The 20,169-nt window shown below is 55.2% G+C and overlaps 1 protein-coding gene across 3 annotated transcripts in view; it reads left to right on the top strand.

Annotated features, from left to right (window-relative positions):
* The first annotated feature begins 11,489 nt into the window (after nucleotides 1-11,489).
* PDE4A (phosphodiesterase 4A) overlaps nucleotides 11,490-20,169 on the top strand; it is a 41,340-nt gene continuing 32,660 nt past the window's right edge. The window contains exons 1-2 of one of the 3 annotated variants that reach the window (XM_081136408.1): nucleotides 11,496-12,056; nucleotides 19,977-20,030. In XM_081136408.1, coding sequence (XP_080992534.1) covers nucleotides 11,743-12,056; nucleotides 19,977-20,030 — 368 coding nt within the window. In that variant the 5' untranslated portion in view covers nucleotides 11,496-11,742. Of the gene's footprint in view, nucleotides 12,057-19,703; nucleotides 20,031-20,169 lie in introns of those variants that run through there. The other 2 variants (XM_081136404.1, XM_081136406.1) reach the window with 2 other exon arrangements.

A 20,169-nucleotide genomic window follows, 5' to 3' on the forward strand; every position in this document is an offset into this window, starting at 1 on the left:
GCGCGCAAACCCCGCCCTCAAGTGACGCCACATCCCTAGTAACTGCGGCGGCGGCACTGGCGACCGAGGTGGACTTACAGGGACTGGAGAGCGTGTTCTGGCGTGCTCTGGCCTCGCCGAGACCCCGCCTCATCTCCGGCGCGGGGTCCCTGCTAGATACCTCCTGGGGGTATACCTGCGGGTGCTCCAACCTCACGCCCCCCTCATCTCCTGCTGCCTCACAGTGGGAGTTTGTGGCAGCCGCAGGTGGGGGGCAGTTGGTGAAGGAGAGTATTGTCCTGTTAGCCACGCCACAGAGACAGCCTGAACCAACTGCGGGGGCAGGGCCTCGAGGAGAGACTCGCCCCCTGTCCCCTGTGACTCGGGGTGGGGTATGATCTGAGGGGACCTTCCCAAAACGAGGGATGCAGTACCCTGCCCTGGAAGAGTCTAAGTGGAGGAGGGATATGACCCTGCCTTTGGGTGGCGGCGATGTGGCCCTGCCTTGGGGGCTGGTATTTTCCCAGATCGGACCACAGCCTCTGTGTCCCGCTCCTATCTTCTGCTACTTCCGCGCGGGGACTTGGGTACACACCCCGACTCTTGAATCTCTCGGACCTCCCATCTCCGCGGCGGCGTATCCCTGCGCGGCCGCTGGGTGTCGCTAGTGTCTGGTCAGCGGCAGGTGCTCCAGATCCTAAGCAGGGTGGTGGTGGTGGGGGGGGATCGTGGAGGTGTGGATGGGGGCTTTCCTCATCGTGGTACTCTTGGACCGCTCATAGCCTCTCCGCCTTCGTGGGGGGGGGCCCTCTTCCTCCGACCGGTTCTAAGGACTTCATTACTCTGAGTTTGGGCGACCCCAGCCGCACACTTTCGTAAATCCCAACCCACGCTTTGAAACTGCGATAAAAGGTCGTGTTGCAACCTAAGGCCAAGATTATCTCAGATTTAAGGGCACTCCGTGGGGGGGGAGGGGGGATAGGAGGAGGAGCTCCAGACCCTGGGGTGGGCGGTGCAGCTTCCCAGACTCCCCCAGGGCAAGCATTTGGAGGGAGGAAGCTGGAGGGAATTAAAGGTCTTCAGGTTTGGGGGATTCCCCCGCCCGGGGAGGGGGTGGGGCTATCTAGTCTAAAGCGCCAGTCTCTCCACCTCGAGATCCATTCAAACCCGCGAGCTGGCGGGCGGGCGGGCGCGGAGTCCCCCCTCCCCCCCCTCCTCCCCCTCCAGCTGGGGCAGGCCCGCATCTCAGCGGCCGTCACTGCCCGGGCACGCGCGTCACCGACCCACACCCCAACGGGTCTCGTAATCGCGCACACACACACACACACACACACACACACACACACACCAGCAAACAGGGTCTGGACATCCCCGTTTCCCTCCCCAGCCCCCCTGCAAGGTAAGCTTCCTGCTGTGAGCTGCCGCGGGGAGGGGTACCTGGAGCCCCGGAGGGAGGGGGCCAGGACCGTGGGAGCTTTCCTCGTTCCACCGGAAAGCCAGGGCCCCCAGTACACCCTCTGAGGGCTTCAGGCCCATCTCCTGGCTGGGGGGTGTGGGGAAGTCCCCTTACGCCGGGGACTCGCGGGTAGGTGCGGGGGGGGTCTCTCCGTGGCTGGGAGACTGGAGCTGCCTGGCCCTCGTTAAGTAGGGTCCCGGGAGCCCCTTGTCATAGTATTAGGGAGCGGGCGCCGGAAGCTCCCCCATCAGCGCCAAGCTATTTCTAATCTCCTGCCAACACAGCATCTCCAGCCCTGGAGATCGAGACAGTGTTTTGCACTGTCCTTTGGTCACCACCACTAACTCGCCATCAGCGCATCCGGGGCTGTCTCTCTTGTACCTGTGAGGTGGGGGGGGGGGTTGCTGGGAACGCTCCTCTGGGCCATCCAAGTTTCCTTTGCTGCATCGCACAGCCACACACTCTTAGCTGCAGCTGGACCCAGCAAACGGCTTTGCCTTCCTGAGCCTCAGTTTTCCCATTTGTAGAATGGATAAAGACACATAGAGGCATCCGCTGGGTCATGCATGCGAGCCTGCTCTTGCTCCATTTATTTCTTACCTCATTTCACACCTATTTCCCAAGTGCCTACTATGTGCACTGTAGCCAGACAGTGGGGCTGCAGCAACCAAGACTAGCTGGGTCCCTGCTCTGCTGACTGGTAAGGGAGCAAGATCAGTGTGTAAACAGAAATACCCAATGATTTCAGACTGTGAAGACAATTCCATCAGGCATAGAAAGTTTCCATGCCTGCTAGAGATAAATGAGATTTCTGGTATTTGCTTTCCTTTTTCACTTCAGCTCCATGAGGGCAGGTCCAGGTCCATATCAGTGCTCAATAAATGTTGAATGAATTAAAGAGGGAATTAGATTAGGACTATTCCCATAGTACTTTAGATCAGAAAGGAGGCTTATCATGAACCAGTCCATCTATCCTCCCATTTTACAAATGAGGTAAATGAGTCCTTAAAACCCAGAGAAGGGAAATATGTCAATAATTCCCATAAAAGTGAGGATGATTGAAGGAATGATTGTCAATAGCTGAGAAAGGAAGAGAGTAGAGGCCAGACTTGGTTGGGCACAGGGCCCTCCAGGAACCCATAATGCCCAGCCAGCATCCACCTCTCTCTCCATACTATACAGACACGGCCCTGCATTTATCCAACAATTAGTCAGTGCCTATTGTATGTTAGGTGCTGGGGACATAGCAGTGAACAGAACAAAACTCCTTGCCCCTGTGGAGCTCACATTTAGTGGGGGAAACAAATGAATATATAACAAATTGTGATTAGGACAGCTTTTGACAGGACAGAAAAATGAAAGGGTCCACTTTTGGTTGGATATCCAGGAAGACCTCCCAGAGCTGAATTACTCTACACACACACACACACACACAAATGTAACTGTACTGACACCTTATACTGAGAACCTAAATAATGTGTCTGAGACCACATGGCTAGTGAGTGGCTGAGCAAAGATTTGAACCCAAATTCAGGATTTCAAACCACTTCAAAAACCTGTTTCCTGTTGCATCCACATGCATGTACCCCCCCCCCACACACACACACACACTCATCACAGTCACACAGGCATACATCCAACTTCATGCCCACATATACTGATGTAGTGTCACCTTATCACATACACTCCTGCAGGTCTGGTCTGGTCTGAACTACACAAATTCAGACTCATATAAAGTTCCACCCATCCAGTTGCACATGCACCGCTGTGTACAAAGTCTCATGCATACACACATGCACACACATACTCATGGCCTCTTAAGTTTTTCCCAGCCCTGCTTCAGCACCGAGCATGGAGCTTGTCAGGCCTGGATGCTCAGGGCCAAGGTTTGGACAAGGTCTTTATCCTCACTACCTTCCCTCTTGTTGGCCACCCATCCCCATTTCCTTCTGAGGGAGGTAGGTGGTGGTGGTGGGGCAATGTCAGGCTTGGTGAAGCCAGCTCTCCTCTGTCAGGCCAGGCCAGGGGCTCCCTGGCTGGACTGGTGCTGATTGGCACTGACAAGTCAGGTGGGGGAAAAGTCCTCTCAGCCTAAGCCTGGTGCCAGCTGCCCAGAGCCGCCTGCTCTGCCATCTGGACCCTCCTCTCCAGACGGCCTGCTGCCCAGGGGAGGGGAAAGCAGGCTGAGAGGCTGATGCCCTGCCTCCTGTGTCCAGCTTTCTGCCAGGACTGATTTCTTCAAATGTGCACAGGTGTCCGGACAATGGTGGCTGCATGTCTTCAACCTCTCTTCCCTGGCCTGTGGGGTTCCTCTCTCTGGCTGTCCACTCCTTCATTCCTTTCTTCACTCCACAAATCCTTGAGCACCTACCATGGGCTGTTCAGGCACTGGGGTTAGAGCCAGGACTGGCTACAAAATTTACAGAGCCCAGGGAAAGATAAAAGTGCAGGGTCCCTGTTCAAAATGATGAAGAATTTCAAGACAACCATAGTGCATTAAGCCTTCTAAGCATAGGGCCCTGTGGGACTGCACAGTTTCCAGGTCCATGAATTGGTCTTTAATACAGCTATAACAAAACAGAAAAATTCCTCTGGCCAGTTTGGCTAATGGTTAGAGCGCTGGCCTATAGACTGAAGGGTCTCGAGTTTAATTCCTGGTCAAGGGTACATACCTTGGTTGCAGGTTCAACCTCCTGCCCAGGTTGGGGTGCATGCAGAAGGCAACCAATCGATGTGTCTCTCTCACATCGATGTTTCTCCCTCCCTCCCTCCCTCCCTCCCTCCCTCCCTCCCTCCCTCCCTCCCTCCCTCTCTCTCTCTAAAAATCAATGGAAAAAAATATCCTCAGGTGAGAATTTTAAAAACAAAAACAAAAATTCTGTACCCTTGTGAAACTAAGGGGTTGGGGGGAGCAGAAACATAAAGATATATCAGGGGTGATGAGAGCTAAGAAGAAAAATAAAGCTGAGTGAGGGGCAAAGCGTGATGGGGTTGGGGGAGACATCTATGTCAGGGAAGGATCTGGAAGGAGATGATGACTTTGAGCAGAGACCCAAAGAAGATGAGAGAGTCAACCAGATTTATTCATTCATTCAAAAGCTATTTGTTGAGCACCTACTATGTGCTAGCATTGCCCTCACAGGAGACAAAACAAACCAACACCTGACCTCATGTCCTAATCAAAGGACAGGCAAAAGATAATAAAAATAGGAGGTAAGTTCTATGTCTTGTTAGAATGTCATAAGTCTAAAACAAAACAAAATAAAGCCCTAGCTGGTTTGGCTCAGTGGTTAGAGCCTTGGCCTGCAGACTAAAGGGTCCTGGGTTCGATTTCAGCCAAGGGCACGTATCTCGGTTGCAGGCACAATCCCTGGCCCCTGTCAGGGCGCATGGGGGAAGCAACCAATTGATGTATCTTTCTCACATCCATGTTTCTCTCTCCCTCTTTCTCTCCCTTCCACTCTCTCTGAAAAGCAATGGAAAAAATATCCTTGAGTGAGGATTAAAAACAACAACAAACAACCCCCCCCCCAAAAAAAAAACCCAAAATAAAAGCAGAGTCAGGGAGATGGGGTGGGGGGAAGCACAGGATATCTGAGGCTGGTTTTCTGGATGGAGGGAACAAGCACAAAGGCCCTGAGGTCTGAATATGCTTGGAGTGTTAGAAACAGCAAGGAGGCCCCACCAGCATGGCTCAGTGGTTGAGCATTGACCTGTGAACCTGGAGGTCATGGTTCGATTCCAGGTCAGAGCACATGCCCAGGTTGCGGGCTCGATCCCCGGTGGGGGGTGTGCAGGAGGCTGCTAATCCATGACTCTCATCATTGATGTTTCTATCTCCCTCTCCCTCCCTCTCCCTTCCTCTCTCTGAAATCAATAAAAACATATTTCAAAAAAAAAAAAGAAACAGCAGGGAGGCTGGTGTGGTGAGGGGGAAGATGGGAGGAAGTGAGGTCTCTGTGAATGTGTTGCTGTCTCCCATGTCTGTCTATAGCTTCATGTGAGTCAACAACAGTGCTAATTGTTATTACTACTATATGAAACGGTGGCTACTGTTTTGTGAAAACCTACTATTTACCAGGCACTGTGTTCAGAACCTTACATGCATTGCTTCACTTCATCTTCACAACAACTCCCTCAAGTAGGTATGAATATTACACCCATTTTACAGATAAGGAAACTGATACTCAGAAAGGCTGGACGACTTGCCCAAGGGTATACAGCTAATAAGCAGCAGAGCCAGGACTTACTTGAATGCAGGTCTGTCAGTGTAATTCTGGAATCTGAGCGTGGCCCTTGCTACATGGTCCTTCCTCTGCCTGTCTGAGCATGGGTATCTGCCCGCGTCTATACAGAGAGGGTGCCTTTCTCTTCCTGTGCCTGTCTTATTCATTTGGCAATAAGACTATGTGTGGGGGACCTAGACAATGACATGGGTAGCATTTCTTGCTCTCACAAAGTTCTAATAAGGAATGCAGATAATTACCCAAAATGATGAGTGCTTTAATGGGGGCAAAACAGGCAGCAGTGGGAACCCGGAACATGGACTGGTTCAGCCTGGCTGAGAACTGAGAGTGACCTTTAAGATATCTTTATACATTAATTTATTTGTTCAACAACTGTCTGTTGCAGACTTGCCTGGTGCTAAATACTGGGCTGGTGAGATGATGTTTACATTCACTTTAAGTTGACATTGAACTGAAGTGCTAGCTAATGCAATAAAGGAAAAGAAATAAGAGCCAAAATAGGGGTTAAGTAGCTAGCCCATAATAGACCTGCTAGGAACTTTATAAATATGCTATCGAGCCCTCAAATAACAACCAGACATTGAACAAATACTTAAGAAGAGCCTACTATGTTCTAGATTCAGTTCTAGGCACTGGGGATACAGCAATGAATAAAATAAAATATTTTTGCCCTACTGCAGCTGATACTCTGTTCAGGAAAGAGACAGACAATAACCCTGGCTGGTATGGTCAGTGGTTAAAGCATCAGCCTGCACATCAAAAAGTCAAGGGTCCGATTCCTGGTCAAGGGCATGTACCTGGGTTGCAGGTTCGATCCCTGCCCTGGTCAGGGAGCGTGTGGGAAACAACAAACCGATGCGTCTCTCTCACATCAATGTTTCTCCTTCTCCCCCCCTCCCCCTTTCCACTATCTCTAAAAATCAATGGAAAAAAATATCCTTGGGTGACGATTAACAAAAAACCCCAAAAAGAGACAGACAATAAATGTAATAAATAAATTGCATAGTATGTTATGAGGTGATAGTATTGTGGGAAAATAGAGCAAGATAAGGGTGTTAGGAATCCTGAGGGCCTAGCAGCTTTAAACAGATGTGCAGTAGAGAAACACCAGGAGAAACGCCTGAAAAGGTGAGATATGAACAAAGACCTGAAGGGTGTTGAGGGGTCCTGTAATTATTCAAGGGTAGAGAGTTCCAGGCAGAGCAAACAGCAAGTGCAAAGGCCCAGAGGCTGGAGCATGCCTGGTGTGTCTAGAAATAGCCAAGAGGCCAGTGTGAACGGATGAGAGCAAGCCAGAGGGAGAGTGGGAGGAGGTGAGGACAGGAAGGTGACTGGGCACATCCTAAAGGACTGCGTGGGCCTCCTGTTGAGGACTTTGACTTTTTCTCTGAGTGAGGTGAAAGCCATGGAGGGCTCTGAGCAGAGGGGCATGATCTGATTTGGGTTCTAACAGGCTCCCACAAGTTCAGATGTTAGCAGCATTTATTAAGCACTTACTGGGCGCCAGACATTGTTTTGTGAGAATTCATTATGGTTGATCTCATTTCATTCTCACGTGGACCCCGTAGAAATTATCATTCCATTTCACAGAGGAGAAAGTGAGGCTCAGAGTGTTTCAGTCACTGAGCCGCGGCCACACACCCAGCGGTAATTTGCAGCGTCCGGGTGAGAAGGTGAAGGGCGCCAGCCTCCCCCGAGCTTTTAGACAAGGATCGCCTGCAGCAGAGCTCACTCAGCATCCGGAGCTGCGTCTGTGTCCCTGTCTGTTTCTATTTCCACGCGTCCCTGTCTGTCTCCGTGCGCCTCTGCCTGCGCGTACCCCATCTGTGCCCAAGCCGGCGTCTCTCTGCGCCCGGCCCCCGCACATCGGAGCTATTTCGGGTTTAGGCTTAAAGGCCCAACAGCTCGGAGGAGACGCTTCCGTCGGCCCCCGGCTCAGATCACGCGCCGCACGCAGCCAGCTCTGAGAGCTCCGGGTCTTCTCTGCGGGATTGATCCCGGGGCAGGGGTTAGGCCCCGCCGGAGGAAGGAGGCGGGGCGTGTGCGCTGGGGGACACCCGCGCTGACGCTATTGGGAGCCCAGCGTGCGTCAGCTGTCGCTCTGGCAACGGGCGGCAACGTCACAGACAGGCAGTGCGTCAGCAGCCTGCTGACTTCATGCCCGGGAGAGGCAATTGACGTGGGAAGGGGTCGAATTCCAGGCCCAGCCGGCAGGGGGAGCCCTAGGGTGCTAATGGTGGATGCCTTTGGCTTGGTCCTGCAGGAGGCGCTGGCTCGGGCCGACATGGTCCCCGCAGCCCCTACGGAGCACTAGGTTGGCGGGATGAAGAGGAGTCGCAGTGTCCTAACGGTGGCCGGGACCTAGGACGAGGTGTGAGGGGCGGGGCCCGGGCTGGGGGCGGGGTTTGGGTCGCATGGGGCACGGGCGCCCTCTAGTGACCACAGCTATTCACTAAGTGGTCTCGAGGAGTCAAGATCCCTCGTGCCTGAGTTTACTTCCTCTATTCCCTTCTTTTTCTGACCCCAGGATTAACAGTCCCCCTGCCCAGAGGCAGAAGGCAGGGTCTTCCAAGGGGCTTCTGAAGTCGGGACAGGATTATGGGTGGAGCTGTGGGTGAGGTCTTGAGGGTCTCAGATGTGAGAGGGGCCACAGACATTAAGACCAAGAGGGGGCTGCTTAGACGTGGAGGGTGGGAAGAGACCCTAAAAAGCTGCTGTGCTAGAGGCATCTCATGTGAGGCACAGTGTACAGGCAGGGCCCAGAGCCACAGGGCTGCAACGTCAAGAGGGACCCCCACAAAAATTATGGCTGAGAAGGAGAACACCTCAAAAATTATGGCTGAGAAGGAGAACACCTCAGAAGGGGTGAAAAGGCATCTTCTGTGGGAGGGATCAGCAAGTGGCTCCAACTGAGGGGGGGACACAAGGAGCCTATACCCATGAGCCTCTCCCAGATAGCTAGAGAGGAGCCATATTGTGGGGAGGGGCTCACAGCTAGCTGCTTGGCCAGTCCGTGCACCTACCCCGCCTTTGTCCCTCCTTAGAGGCCGGGGGAGACCCCTGAACCCAGCCACACCAACATGCTGGGGGCCGACCTCCTACGCCCTCGCCGTCGCCTCTCCACTGGTCCTGGCCTGGGCTGGGCGGACCCTGAGCTCTCTGACCCTGGGGTCCCTGTGCCCCCACGGCCCACCACGCTGCCACTTCTGATCCCTCCGCGGATTTCCATCACCAGAGCCGACAGGTAGGCAGGAGGGGGAGCAGTCTGGAAGGTAGGGTGGAGGAACAGGGCCAGCTGGGCTAGGTCCAGCCACCAGCCCTTTCTGTGCTCCAGGCTCCCTGCCTTTTGCAAAATCAGCTGAACCCTCTTCTAAGTCTGGTGGGTCAGACTGTGACACCGCTCTCCCAAGGCGCCCCATTGCAGCCTCTAGAAACCCCTTTTTCCATTTTGCAGCTGCCCAAGTCAGCAAGCCTCCAGCCCCCAATGGTACCCCCACATTCAGGGAGCTGGGCCAGGCTAGGGAGCAGGCCTCTGATTAGCCTGCTGTGCTCCTCTATTTACCCTCCTAGGAGGATTCTGTTTCTTCCAGGGCTTAAAGGGGAAGGTGGGATCGTGGAGGCGGTCTGGATTGGCACTTTTCTTTCCCATGGGGAGATATGAGAGGTATTTGTGAGCCTTTACATTGTACTTTCTTGCTATTTCTCATGCGGTCCTCCCAGGGCACACCAACCCCCATCTTGGCCCAAGGATGAGTTCAGTCAGCTGAGCTGGTCCTGTCTTCTTTCAGGCCCCTGTCCCCACGGCCCTTCCCAGGCCATTGTTTTCTGTAGCCCTTTCATCTCAATTGGAAGGCTTTAGGGTCTCTGCTTCAAGGTGGTACAATGGTTCATTGACAAGTAGGGGGAAGAAGTGACTGTCATTCCCACCTCTGATAGTCTAATGTACCCCTCACCCCCTCAAAAGCCTCTCACCTCCAAACCTTAAGAGGCTGATCCATCTCAGCCTCAGGCTATAGCTCCAACTACCAGCCTGGCCTATTGTCTCGTGCCTTCCTTCTTCTGCAACCCCGCTGTGGCCTGACATTCCCCCCCACCCCCCACCCCATCAATGCCTCCAGAGTTCTTGCCCCACTCCCCAAGACTGGCCCAGCCCAGGGCCCTCAGCTGATCTTGGCAGGACCGGCAGCCCTCGCAAATCCCGGAGGTTGACCCTTGCTGCGAGGGTCCCAGAGAGAAGTGGGGGACACATTTCTGACCTCTGGGATACCCCACTACTGCTGATGGGGAGCCAGTTCTTGCTCCACCTTCGCCCACACCTGGAGCCCTCTCTAGTGGGGAGAAAAACGGCTGTGGGGGGTGGAGACGGACTTTTTTCTTTTTTAAAAATATAAGAACAGTGCGGGGGTGGGGGGCGGTGGCACACGGCGCGGCCTGCCCGGGGGTAGCCCGTGACGAACACGGGGGCCGTGGCTGCTTTCACCGACTCGCACCTAAGTCAGTTAGCGTCTGAGCGCCTCCGCTGGGCCGCTGGGGCACCCCGGCGCCCCCCCTGCGGGGCTGCCACTAGGGCTCAGCAAGGGCCTGCCGGGCGGGGGGAGGGGGACGCTTCGCTCCCACTTGCTCTCGGCTCTGCTCGCGCTCTGCTCGCTCCGCGCTCTGCTCCGCGCCGGGGGAGGCGGGAGCGTGAGTCACGGAGACTCCGGATTTAGGTGCCGGAAGGGGGGCTCTGCTGGCGGGGGGCCGCGGGGAGGAGGTGCGTCTGTTTACTCGCCTGAAAAGAGCATGAGGGTGCGTCCCGCGGCTGCTGGGGATCTGCCTTAGTTTACCTCCTACAAAAGCGCTTTTTAAAAGGGGCAGCGAAACAGAGCGGTGGGCGGGGAGCCGGGGTTTGGGCCAAGGGTTGTCCTTCTGGAGCCACACGGGAACCAAAGAGACACACTAGAAACATCCCAAAGCGGCCCCAGGTCAACCACACACACACACACACACACACACACACACACACACACACACACCCAACACACATGGACTTCCTCAGACACGACGGCCAAGGGACGGAGGCTGAATCGCGTGCACAGCTCCGCAAGCACCGACGACCACAGTACACATCCGAAAGGCGTGGGAACACATGCAGAGCGCCAAGCCACCCGAACGGACCCCGCAGAGGCGCACGCTTTCCCAACAGGCAGCACATGTGTGCGCACATCCTTCACCCACAGACACATAGATATACACATACAGCGAAACCCAAAGAAACAGGCAGACCGCGGCAGCTAACCACGTGCGCGCACACACTTCCAGGACACCCAAAACACAGACAACCCTCCGAAGGGGACACATGCGTGCACATCCCGTCCCGGGCACACACCATCGCCATCCTACGACCCACCGACAGGAGATCCCCCTCACACCGCCGCTGCCGGCCGCAGGGACCGCGCCTGTGGCACCCTGACCACTCGTTCTGGCCCCCAGCCAGGGGTAGCGGCAAGGAAACGACAGCACCGTGCTCCGCCCCGCCATGATGGACCGACTGACTGACACACCAGTAACCACTCGGGTGTCTTCTCGTTCGGATTAACCGTTTAACTCCTTCCTGCCGGTGCGCGCCGCTGCTACGCAGGGCACTCTGGAGAGAATCGCGTTCCCGCGCCCCCTCCCCGCCGGGAGTGGGGCTCTGCGTGGGCGGGAAAGGCCCCCCTCCTTGGGTGACTGCCCCCAACTGGCCGGGACCGAGGAGGAGGGGGGCGGTGCTGACAACCAAGGCGGGCGGGTAGGGGAGGGACGGGGCGGGGAGCCCGGGGCTAGCGCCGAACCCGGCGCCAAGCGCCGAGAGCGCTGACGGGCACAGAGCGGAGCGCCAAGCGCCGGCTAGAAGCTTTGGCGCCCGGCCCGGGGGCGATCGGCCCGTAGCGCCCCCGGGTCTGTTTCCAGGGCGCCATGGCCCCACCGAGGCCGGGTGCACCCTCGGGGCCCCGGGCGCGTCGGCTCTCCCGAAGCTGAGTAGGGTGCAGCGTGGAGAAGAGGCCAGGGCCCCCTGGTGTGCAGGTGGCGGCTGGCGACATGGAGCCCCCGGCCGTCCCCTCGGAGAGGAGCCTGTCTCTGTCTCTGCCCGGGCCCCGGGAGGGCCAGGCCACCCTGAAGCCGCCTCCCCAGCACCTGTGGCGGCAGCCGCGAACTCCAATCCGTATCCAGCAACGCGGTTACTCGGACAGCGCGGAGCACGCAGAGCCCGAGCGGCCACCACACCGGCCCATAGAGCGCGCCAACGCTGTGGACACCAGCGACCGGCCCGGCTTGCGCACGTCCCGCATGTCCTGGCCCTCGTCCTTCCACAGCACCGGCAGCAGCGGCGCGGGCGGAGGCAGCTGCAGGCGGTAAGACTCCCGGCGGCGGACCCGCGCGGAGCCGATAGGCGCGCAGGAATGATGCGACGCGCCCGGCTGACTGCAGGGGGCACTGTGATGCGGCTGGGGGTCAGTGTGACCGGTGGGGGTGGGAGAGTTCTGCTGCGGGGGCATCCCGGACCCTGCCCCTGGTAGTGCACTATACCCGAGGCTTTCTACTGAAGCCCATCCTGTGTCAACCTAGGGGGCACCATGCTGCGTGCGGTATTAACAGGGTCTGGGTTGAGGGCCACAGCTTTAGGGGGTCTGTATCCCTGATTGGTGACAGTGACGGACAGTGGTTAGGCTGGGTACCACTTCAAGGGACTTTCCTGGAAGCATTGTACTGAAAGCTAGATTAGCTGTGTTTGGGGGTGTCCTAGGGGCACTTTTTAGGGGGCATCTGCTAGGACCAGTTGCCTCCAGGCTGAGGGCGTTCAGGGGGGCTCTTCTAACAGTGGAGGACTATATGGGATGGGGAGCATTTATGGACTCATTCTGCAGCAGCTGGAGTCAGAAATCCAGAGGGGGCCTCTTTGGGGGGTACTGTGTTGGGGGGCTGTGTGCTGGATGGAGCCCCCTTCTCAGGGCAGGAGAGAGTTAGGGTTCAGTAGCTGCAGAGGAAGGAGCAGTGCCCAGGGGGTGCACAGTCCCAGCACAGGGTGAAGGAATCCTTGCCTCCCCAGATGACAGTGTTAGTGAGGGGGTGTGTTGGGCTGGCTCTGGCTGTATCCTTTCACTGACCTGACATTGCTCCAGCTGGTGGGGTATGACCAGCTGTGGCCACCTTGGCTGAGTACTCTGCCTGGGCTTCTGAGGTCTGTGATTGTAACCTGGGGACTGTGTGTGCTCCCAGGACAGTGATTTTGTGACTGTGCTTCTGGGACAGTGACTGTGCTACTGGAATACTGTGACTGTGTGGCTGTATGTGCTCCCAGGGTGTTGTGATTGTGTTACTGACTGTGTGTGTTGTTGGGATGCTGTGATTGAGACACAGTGTGTCTGCTCCTAATACAGTGATCATGACAGTGACTGTGTGTGCTACTGGGACAGTGACTGTGGCCATGTGAATTCCTGGGATGTAGTGATGGTGGCACTTCAATGTGCACACTCCCAGGACAATGTGATTGTGTCAGCAAGACTGTTCTCTCTGAGGAACTGAGATTGTGATGTGCTCTCTGCTGCCTGTGTGCCCCATGTCTGAGAATCAGTTCTCTGACTTTCGGGAGTGTTCCCATCTGCCTGGTGTTCTGTCCTCTACCCACCTGGTGTTCCCATGGTGCTTGAGGTTTGACTCTGTGCGCTCTGGTGACATGTGTGACTGACAGCTTTGACTGTGTGCTTTGCCTGCCCTCCATGGGTACCCCTATACTTGGAACATCACTAAGATTTCAGCCTCTCACTCCTGGAATTCACAAGGGAGGCCCTTTCAGGCTGTTACCTTACTATTCTAGCTCTCGGGACCTCCAACAGGCACCACAGCCCCCCAGGCCACCTCCACCTACCTCATTTGGGACACACCCAGCCCCAGAATCCCTTCCCCCACCAGGAATTGAATGTCATAGGCTCCTCACACACAGCCTGCTCTTTCCCAAGGGGAACTGGAGAGGAGCTGAAGGAAAACAAAGCTGGAATCAACAGGAAATGCCAAGACCAAGGGCAGCACGCCAGGCCACTGTCCTAAGAGACCAGGGAGGGGATGGGGTGCAGTAAGAACTGGACCCTAACCCCTTTTAAGGCCCCAGGGACTCCCCCAAGCCTGGTCTCTAGGGTACGGACCCTCGGGGGACAGTGGCTGAGTGGTAATAATCATCATTATCTTAGTGGCATGTCTCTCATAATGGCTTGCTCTCAGGCTCCATGTGGGGGAGTTTTTTCATAAGTTCTCATCCCTAGTGCCTTTTGAGATATTCCTGCTGGACAGATAGGGAAATTGAGGCTCAGAGTGGCAAAGAACCTTCTTCTTTTTAAAAAATATGTTTTTATTGATTTCAGAGGGAGGAAGAGACAGGGAGAGATAGAAACATCAATGATGAGAGAGAGTCATTGATCGGCTGCCTCCTGCACGCTCCCCACTGGGGATCGAGCCTGCAACCCCGGGCATGTGCCCTGACCAGGAATCAAACCATGACCTCCTGGTTCATAGGTCGAGGCTCAAGCACTGAACCACTCTGGCCAGGTAAAGACCCTTCTTCTTGCCCTATTTCACACAACCAGGAAATGACAGAGCTGAAATTCCAACACAGGTCTGTCTGATGCTTGTGTGATGCTTGCCCTCTCTGAGCCTGTTTCCCCATTTGTAAAGTGAGGCTGTCGTCAGCACTGCCCTACGGGGGTCGGTTTGAGAGTTCTGTGAGATTGGGGACGTGTGTAAAGGACTTAACACAGTGAGTGCTCTGTATCTAGTTACTCAGGAACCTGGATTCTGGAGTGGAGGTGGGGCTGCATAGACCCTGCCCCTCCTGGACTGGAAGAAAAAACAGGAACCTCAACCACATCCCTCAGGGGCTCAGGTTTCTGTTTCACTGTGGCCTGTGTAGCCTCCAGGAGCTGTGGCAAGAGGGAGGGCATTGGTGCCAGCGTCCTTCCCCCACTACCAGGCAGAGGGAGGAAGGGGGAACTGAGAGCCCTCCAATGGGAACCTCGCTTTTTAGAATGGGCATTCTGCCAGCCCAGTTCTCCAGAAAGGGGGTTTTACCGGTGCACACACAGGAGGTTCCACTGCTTCCCACGTTGGAGTTCATGCAGCCACCAAAACAGGGGGTCCAGAGAGCCCTCCAGACTTGAATCACAGGAACACCCCAGAGAGAGGGCATTGTCCCCATCCTAGATGGTATCTGCGCCCCACGTTCCCCTCTGGACCTGGCGACGTATGAGCCTGCGCTCCTGGCGCCCTGCAGGGCTGAGTCATGGCACCAACACGATCTGTCAAGAGGCAGATGGAGCTTGAGGAAGAGAAGGACTCTGGTGGTTAGATTGGGGGGGGAGACTTGCCTTAATTAGGAGTGGTGCCAATGTATTGACTTCCCACTGCCCCGCTTTGGACCCTCAAACACTCCCCACTGAGGGGGTCGCTGCCTGGTCCCAGGAGGGGGTGGAGGCAGCAGGACTAGGGTCTCTCTCTGGCGGGTGGTCTCTATGTCCATTTGGGTCCTTGCCTCCCCTCGTCTGGCGCTCGGTGTCCCTGAATGTGTACTGAGAGCGCGTGTCTCCGCGCGCCCCCTGCTGGACGACGAAAAAGGCACAGGCTAAGCGTGCGCTCTGAGTCCGGACCTGCCTCCGGGACTCGTCCTCGACGAGCAAAGTCGCCGCCGCCGCCACTGCCGCGGTGCCCCGTATTATTATTTCATGCTTATTGAGCGCCTCGGAATGTGGGCGCCAAGCCGGCCGACCGCAGGCTTCGGGTGAGGTCTGCGCCTTCCCCGGGTGCGCTGGGACCAGGCCGCCACCCTATCCTCCACCCCGCCGCCGAGCGCGTGGGTTACCGCCGCCTGGCGGATGGAGAGGAACTTGGCGGAAAAGTTGAGAACGCATAGTTTGCCCTTGCCCATGCCCACGTGGGGGCCTCCAAACACCAACGTGTATTTTAACCCCCAGCATCTTTGGCTTTCCAGTCCTGCCGAGGAAACAGAGACGAAGTGGCTTGCCCAAGGTCACATAGCCAGTAGGGGCAGAACTGGGGTTAAAAACTAGGTCTCCTCGGCTCCAGACCAGTTGGTGAGATTAAGATTGCGTCCCTACCCATTTATTCTGTGTGACCTGGGGCTAGCGATCAGGCCTCCGTGTGCCTCAGTTTCCTTATCAGTAAACCGGCTGAATAAGACCCGCTGTGAAGGCTGACATCAGGTCTGGGCGATCAGGAGCTGGTGTTTTGAGAACTGCACTTCCTCAAAATGACTTCAACAGAGAGAAAGGGGGTATCCTCGACATCACAAACCCAGGCCCTGGCTGCCAGGATGCCCCCCTCTTTCACCAGTAACAGATTGACTGCAAGTTCCTCTGAGGTGCAGGAAACCAGGGCTTTGGGTCTAGGGAAGCCACAGACTGGCAGGGTGAGGACAGAGTTTGGGGGGCATGTGGGCCCACTGTTTTCACTCCTGAGTAAAAGCTCAAATCCAGTCTTTGCCCTTGACTTGTTGTGTGACCTTGGGAAAGGACTTTACCATCTGAACCTCAGTTTCCTCATCTGTAACAGGGCTATTCATTCCACATTGAGGATCTTCAGGCTGTGGCATAAGATATGAGACAGATCCAGTCTCTGCCTCCAGGAGTTCTCAGCTTAGTGGGTGAGGGAGAAATAGCAAGTAAAGGGAGAAGGGTAATTCCAGGTGGTGACACATGGGACAATGAAGAAAAGAGGGGCCCTGGGGATAGGGAAGGCCTCTCTAAGGAGATGACATTTGAGCAGATGCCTAAATGAAATGAGAGGGGATGGTATGTGGGTGTCTAAAGGATGAGGGTGATAAGCAGAGGGAACAGCCAGTGCAAAGTTCCTGAGGTGGGAGTGTGCCTGATATGTTGGAAGAAAAGTAAGGAGGCAAGTGTGGCCAGGGCAGAGTGTGCAAGGGGTGAATGAGGGAGAATGAAGCAGGAAGGTGATGGGACAGCTCCTGTAGGGCCTTGTAAGTCATGGTTAAGGTTGGTTTTAGGCTTCAGTTTACATCTGACCTCCTAAGAAAGGACAAAGTTCACTGGGCTGGAAGGAAACTGAACCATGAAGGGACTACTGGCTAAAATCCCAGTTCCTGAATTCAGCCAGGCAACTGAATTTATAACCCAGGTCTGTTCCTTCCAAGCTGGGTGATCCTGATCAAGTCACTTCTCCTCTCTGGGCCTTGGCTTTCCCATCTCTGAAATGGGCATGTAAGGAACTTATTCTCAAAGTTTGATGAGAGAGTTCAGCAAAACAATTCTAGGAAGCCTAAGGGCAGGTAAGTGTGAATGTCCTTCCTTTCTCTTGTACTTGGACCAAGGGATCCTGGTGGCCAGTGATGAGTCTTAATGGGTTTAGAACAGAAGTTCTCACTGGAAAGCAATTCTGTCCTCCCCAGGGGACATGTGGCAATGGCTGGGGACATTTTAGTTGTCATGACTGAGGGGGTGCTACTGTCATCTAATTGGTAGAGGCTAGGAATTCTGCTACTGCTACAAGCACACAGGACTGCTCCCAGGACAAAAGATTATCAGGCGTCAAATGTCAATAGTGCCCAGGTTGGGAAACCTTGCATTCCCAATGAGGTGGTATCACCTCCATGGGTGCAAAATTTGGCTCTTGGGGTGGGTGTGTAAAAAAAAAAAAAAAGGACAGCCCTGGCTAGTGTGGCTAAGTGGTTAGAGTGTCAACCTGTGCACTGGAGGGTCGAGGATTCAATTCCCAGTCAAGGGCATGTACCTGGGTTGCAGGTTCCATCCCCACCCCTGGTCAGGGTGCAGGAGGCAACTAATCTATGTGTCTCTCTCACATCGATGTTTTTCTTTCTCCTCTCTCTCCCCCTCCCATTCCTTCCACTCTCTCTCAAAGAAAAAATTATGTATAATGTCCCATATACACACAGTACATAAACAAATATACAGTATATCTGTGGTATTAACATTTCATGGAGGAGGTGATGGGGGGATGTCTAAAAAGGCTACTCCTTAGGGAAGCAGTAATAAAATACAGGATGACAAACATTGGTCTAGAGCCTGGCTCAGCCGCTCACTGTCTGTGTGACTTTGAGCAGGTTGTGTCGCCCCAACATTCAGTTTTCCTACCTGTAAAATGGGGACAATAGTAGTATCACTTTGCAGGTGTTTTGTGAGGATTAAACGAGATCATAGAGGCGTTGAATCTCAGGAAGCGTTCTGAAGGTTTGTTGCTATGAGTGTCATCATCATCATCTGAATCCTCTGGTAGTACAGTGGCTGGCACATTATAAGTCCTTCATAAATGTTTTGTCAAATAATAATCATCATAACTAACATTCAGTGAACGCTTACTGCGTCCAGACACTTTTTGAGGCTTTACATGTCCATCCATGAGATGTGTAGCATTACACCCATTTACAAGTGGGAGAAATGAAGCTTGGTGAAATGAAGTGAATGTCCCAAGGTCAAATGACTAAGTGCCAGAAGCCAGACATAAGCCTGGGCCATCGACTCTGGGCTCCACAATAGTGGAGCCAACATGTAGAAAGTTATTTACAGAGTTGGTAGCTTAAAATAGAGATTCGCCCACTTTTCTTATTTAAAACAAGCTTCTCCCCTTTCCTAATCCCTAAAAACCCCAGACCGGTTGGAGTAAACGCCAGAATTATAACCAGCTGGCTGACTTTGTTCAAGGGTGTTCACCTCTCTGAATCTCAGTTTCCTCATCTGTGAAAGGGGGTAATGTGCCCCCCAGAGTTACAGTGGTTGGGCATGCAGAGCCACCATGCTGGGGTGGGGAGCAGAAAGTCTCCATGCCTGTGTACTACTGTGTCTGCATGGGAGTCAGCACTGAGGGGAGGTTGGGTTCTTGGGGCCACCTCATAAACTGTGGGGGCCCTAATTCTAAGGGGTGCCTCGGAGATTCTAAAGAATGTCTTGGGGCCGTGAGCACACTCAGATCTCCTAGGGGTGTCTAAGAGTTGTAAGGTATGTTTCATAAACTATGGGGGGTATTCTGGGGGCTCACCAAGGATTATGAGTGCATCTTGGATTCAGGGAGTAGCCTAGAGTTGTAGAACTGTCTTAGGAGTTGTGGAGGAATCTAGTTGTGCCCCTGAGGTTTACACAGCACCCCAGGATTTTGGTGGCATCTCTATGTTATCAGAGTATCCCCTGAGTCTGAAGGCATTCCTGAGATTATGTTGGGGTCTCTGCATTTGTGGGAGCATCTTAAGGATGCTGTGGAGCCACTCGGGTTGGGGGACCTCTGAGGGACCATGGAAGCATTCCTAGGGTCTGTGAGGGACCCTAGACTTTGAGGGCCCTCATACCCATGTCTGTGAGAATGGTTTGTGGCTGTGGGGGATTCCAGTGGTACTCTGGGGGTCTTTGCATGACTCAGAGATGGTAGAAGTGTTCTAGGGGATACGGGGGACATCTGAGGAACTGTAGCAGTGGTCCTGGGATCTAGGTGAAGGGGTTTCTCTTGGGTTCTCAAAGCACCATTGTCATTTGTAGGTGCATCCTGGGATTCTTGGGGTGCTCCTGAGGTTTGTGGGGATGTCTCAGTAACAATGAGGACACTACTAGGGGACATCTGAGGAGCTTTGGGAGTGTCCTGGGGTCTACGGGGGCCTCTCAGAACCCAGGGATTTGGAGGATATCCTTAGGTTGCATGGGGGCATCTCAGGGATATTGGGGCACTCTCTGGGATTGTGGAGACCGCTTAGGGACTTTGGGGATGCCCCTGAGGTCTGTGGGGCCTCAACACCACAGGGGTTTGTGAGAGCACCCCAGAGATTTGGGGGGCCTGCCAGGTATTTGTAGAGACGCTTCAGGAGATTGTGAGGACTTCAGAGGGACTGCGTGGGCGGAGGCCCTGGAGTCTGTGGGGTGTCCCCCTGCAGCCCTGCGGGCGTCCCAGTCCCGCCCCGCCCCAGGGGCGGCCCCAGCGCGAAGCCGGAAGGGCCAGGGCGGCCAGGCGGGGTGCGGCCCGTGGGCCCCAGGGCTGGGCGGCCGGCCTGCGTGGGCCACGCTGGGAGGGCGGCGCTGCTCCCCAGCGCCCACTGAGGCCGGGCCGCCCGCGCCCCCTGAGGCCATGGCGCGGCCGCGCCGCCTGGGCCGCATCCCGGAGCTGCAGCTGGCAGCCTTCCCGGCGGCGGTGGCGGTCGCAGAGGACGAGGCGTTCCTGCCCCAGCCCGTGGCCCGGCGCGCGCCCTGCTGGCCACGCTCGCCGCCCTCCTCGCCCGTCTTCTTCGCCAGCCCGTCCCCAACTTTCCACAGACGCCTTCGGCTTCTCCGCAGCTTCCAGGATTTCGGACGCCAGGCGTGGGCTGGGTAAGTGCGCCCAGGTGGCTGTGGGTTCGAGTCTCCTCTGGCCACCTGGAGCGCGTCGGTGTCTGGAGTTCGTGGCTGGCTCTGCCCAGCCTCACTTTTTCTCTTCCGTCACAAGGCAGCGATAAAAATCATCCCTGCC

This window comes from Miniopterus schreibersii (genome assembly GCF_964146895.1).
Source record: "Miniopterus schreibersii genome assembly, chromosome: 4".
Classification (NCBI taxonomy): domain Eukaryota; kingdom Metazoa; phylum Chordata; class Mammalia; order Chiroptera; family Miniopteridae; genus Miniopterus; species Miniopterus schreibersii.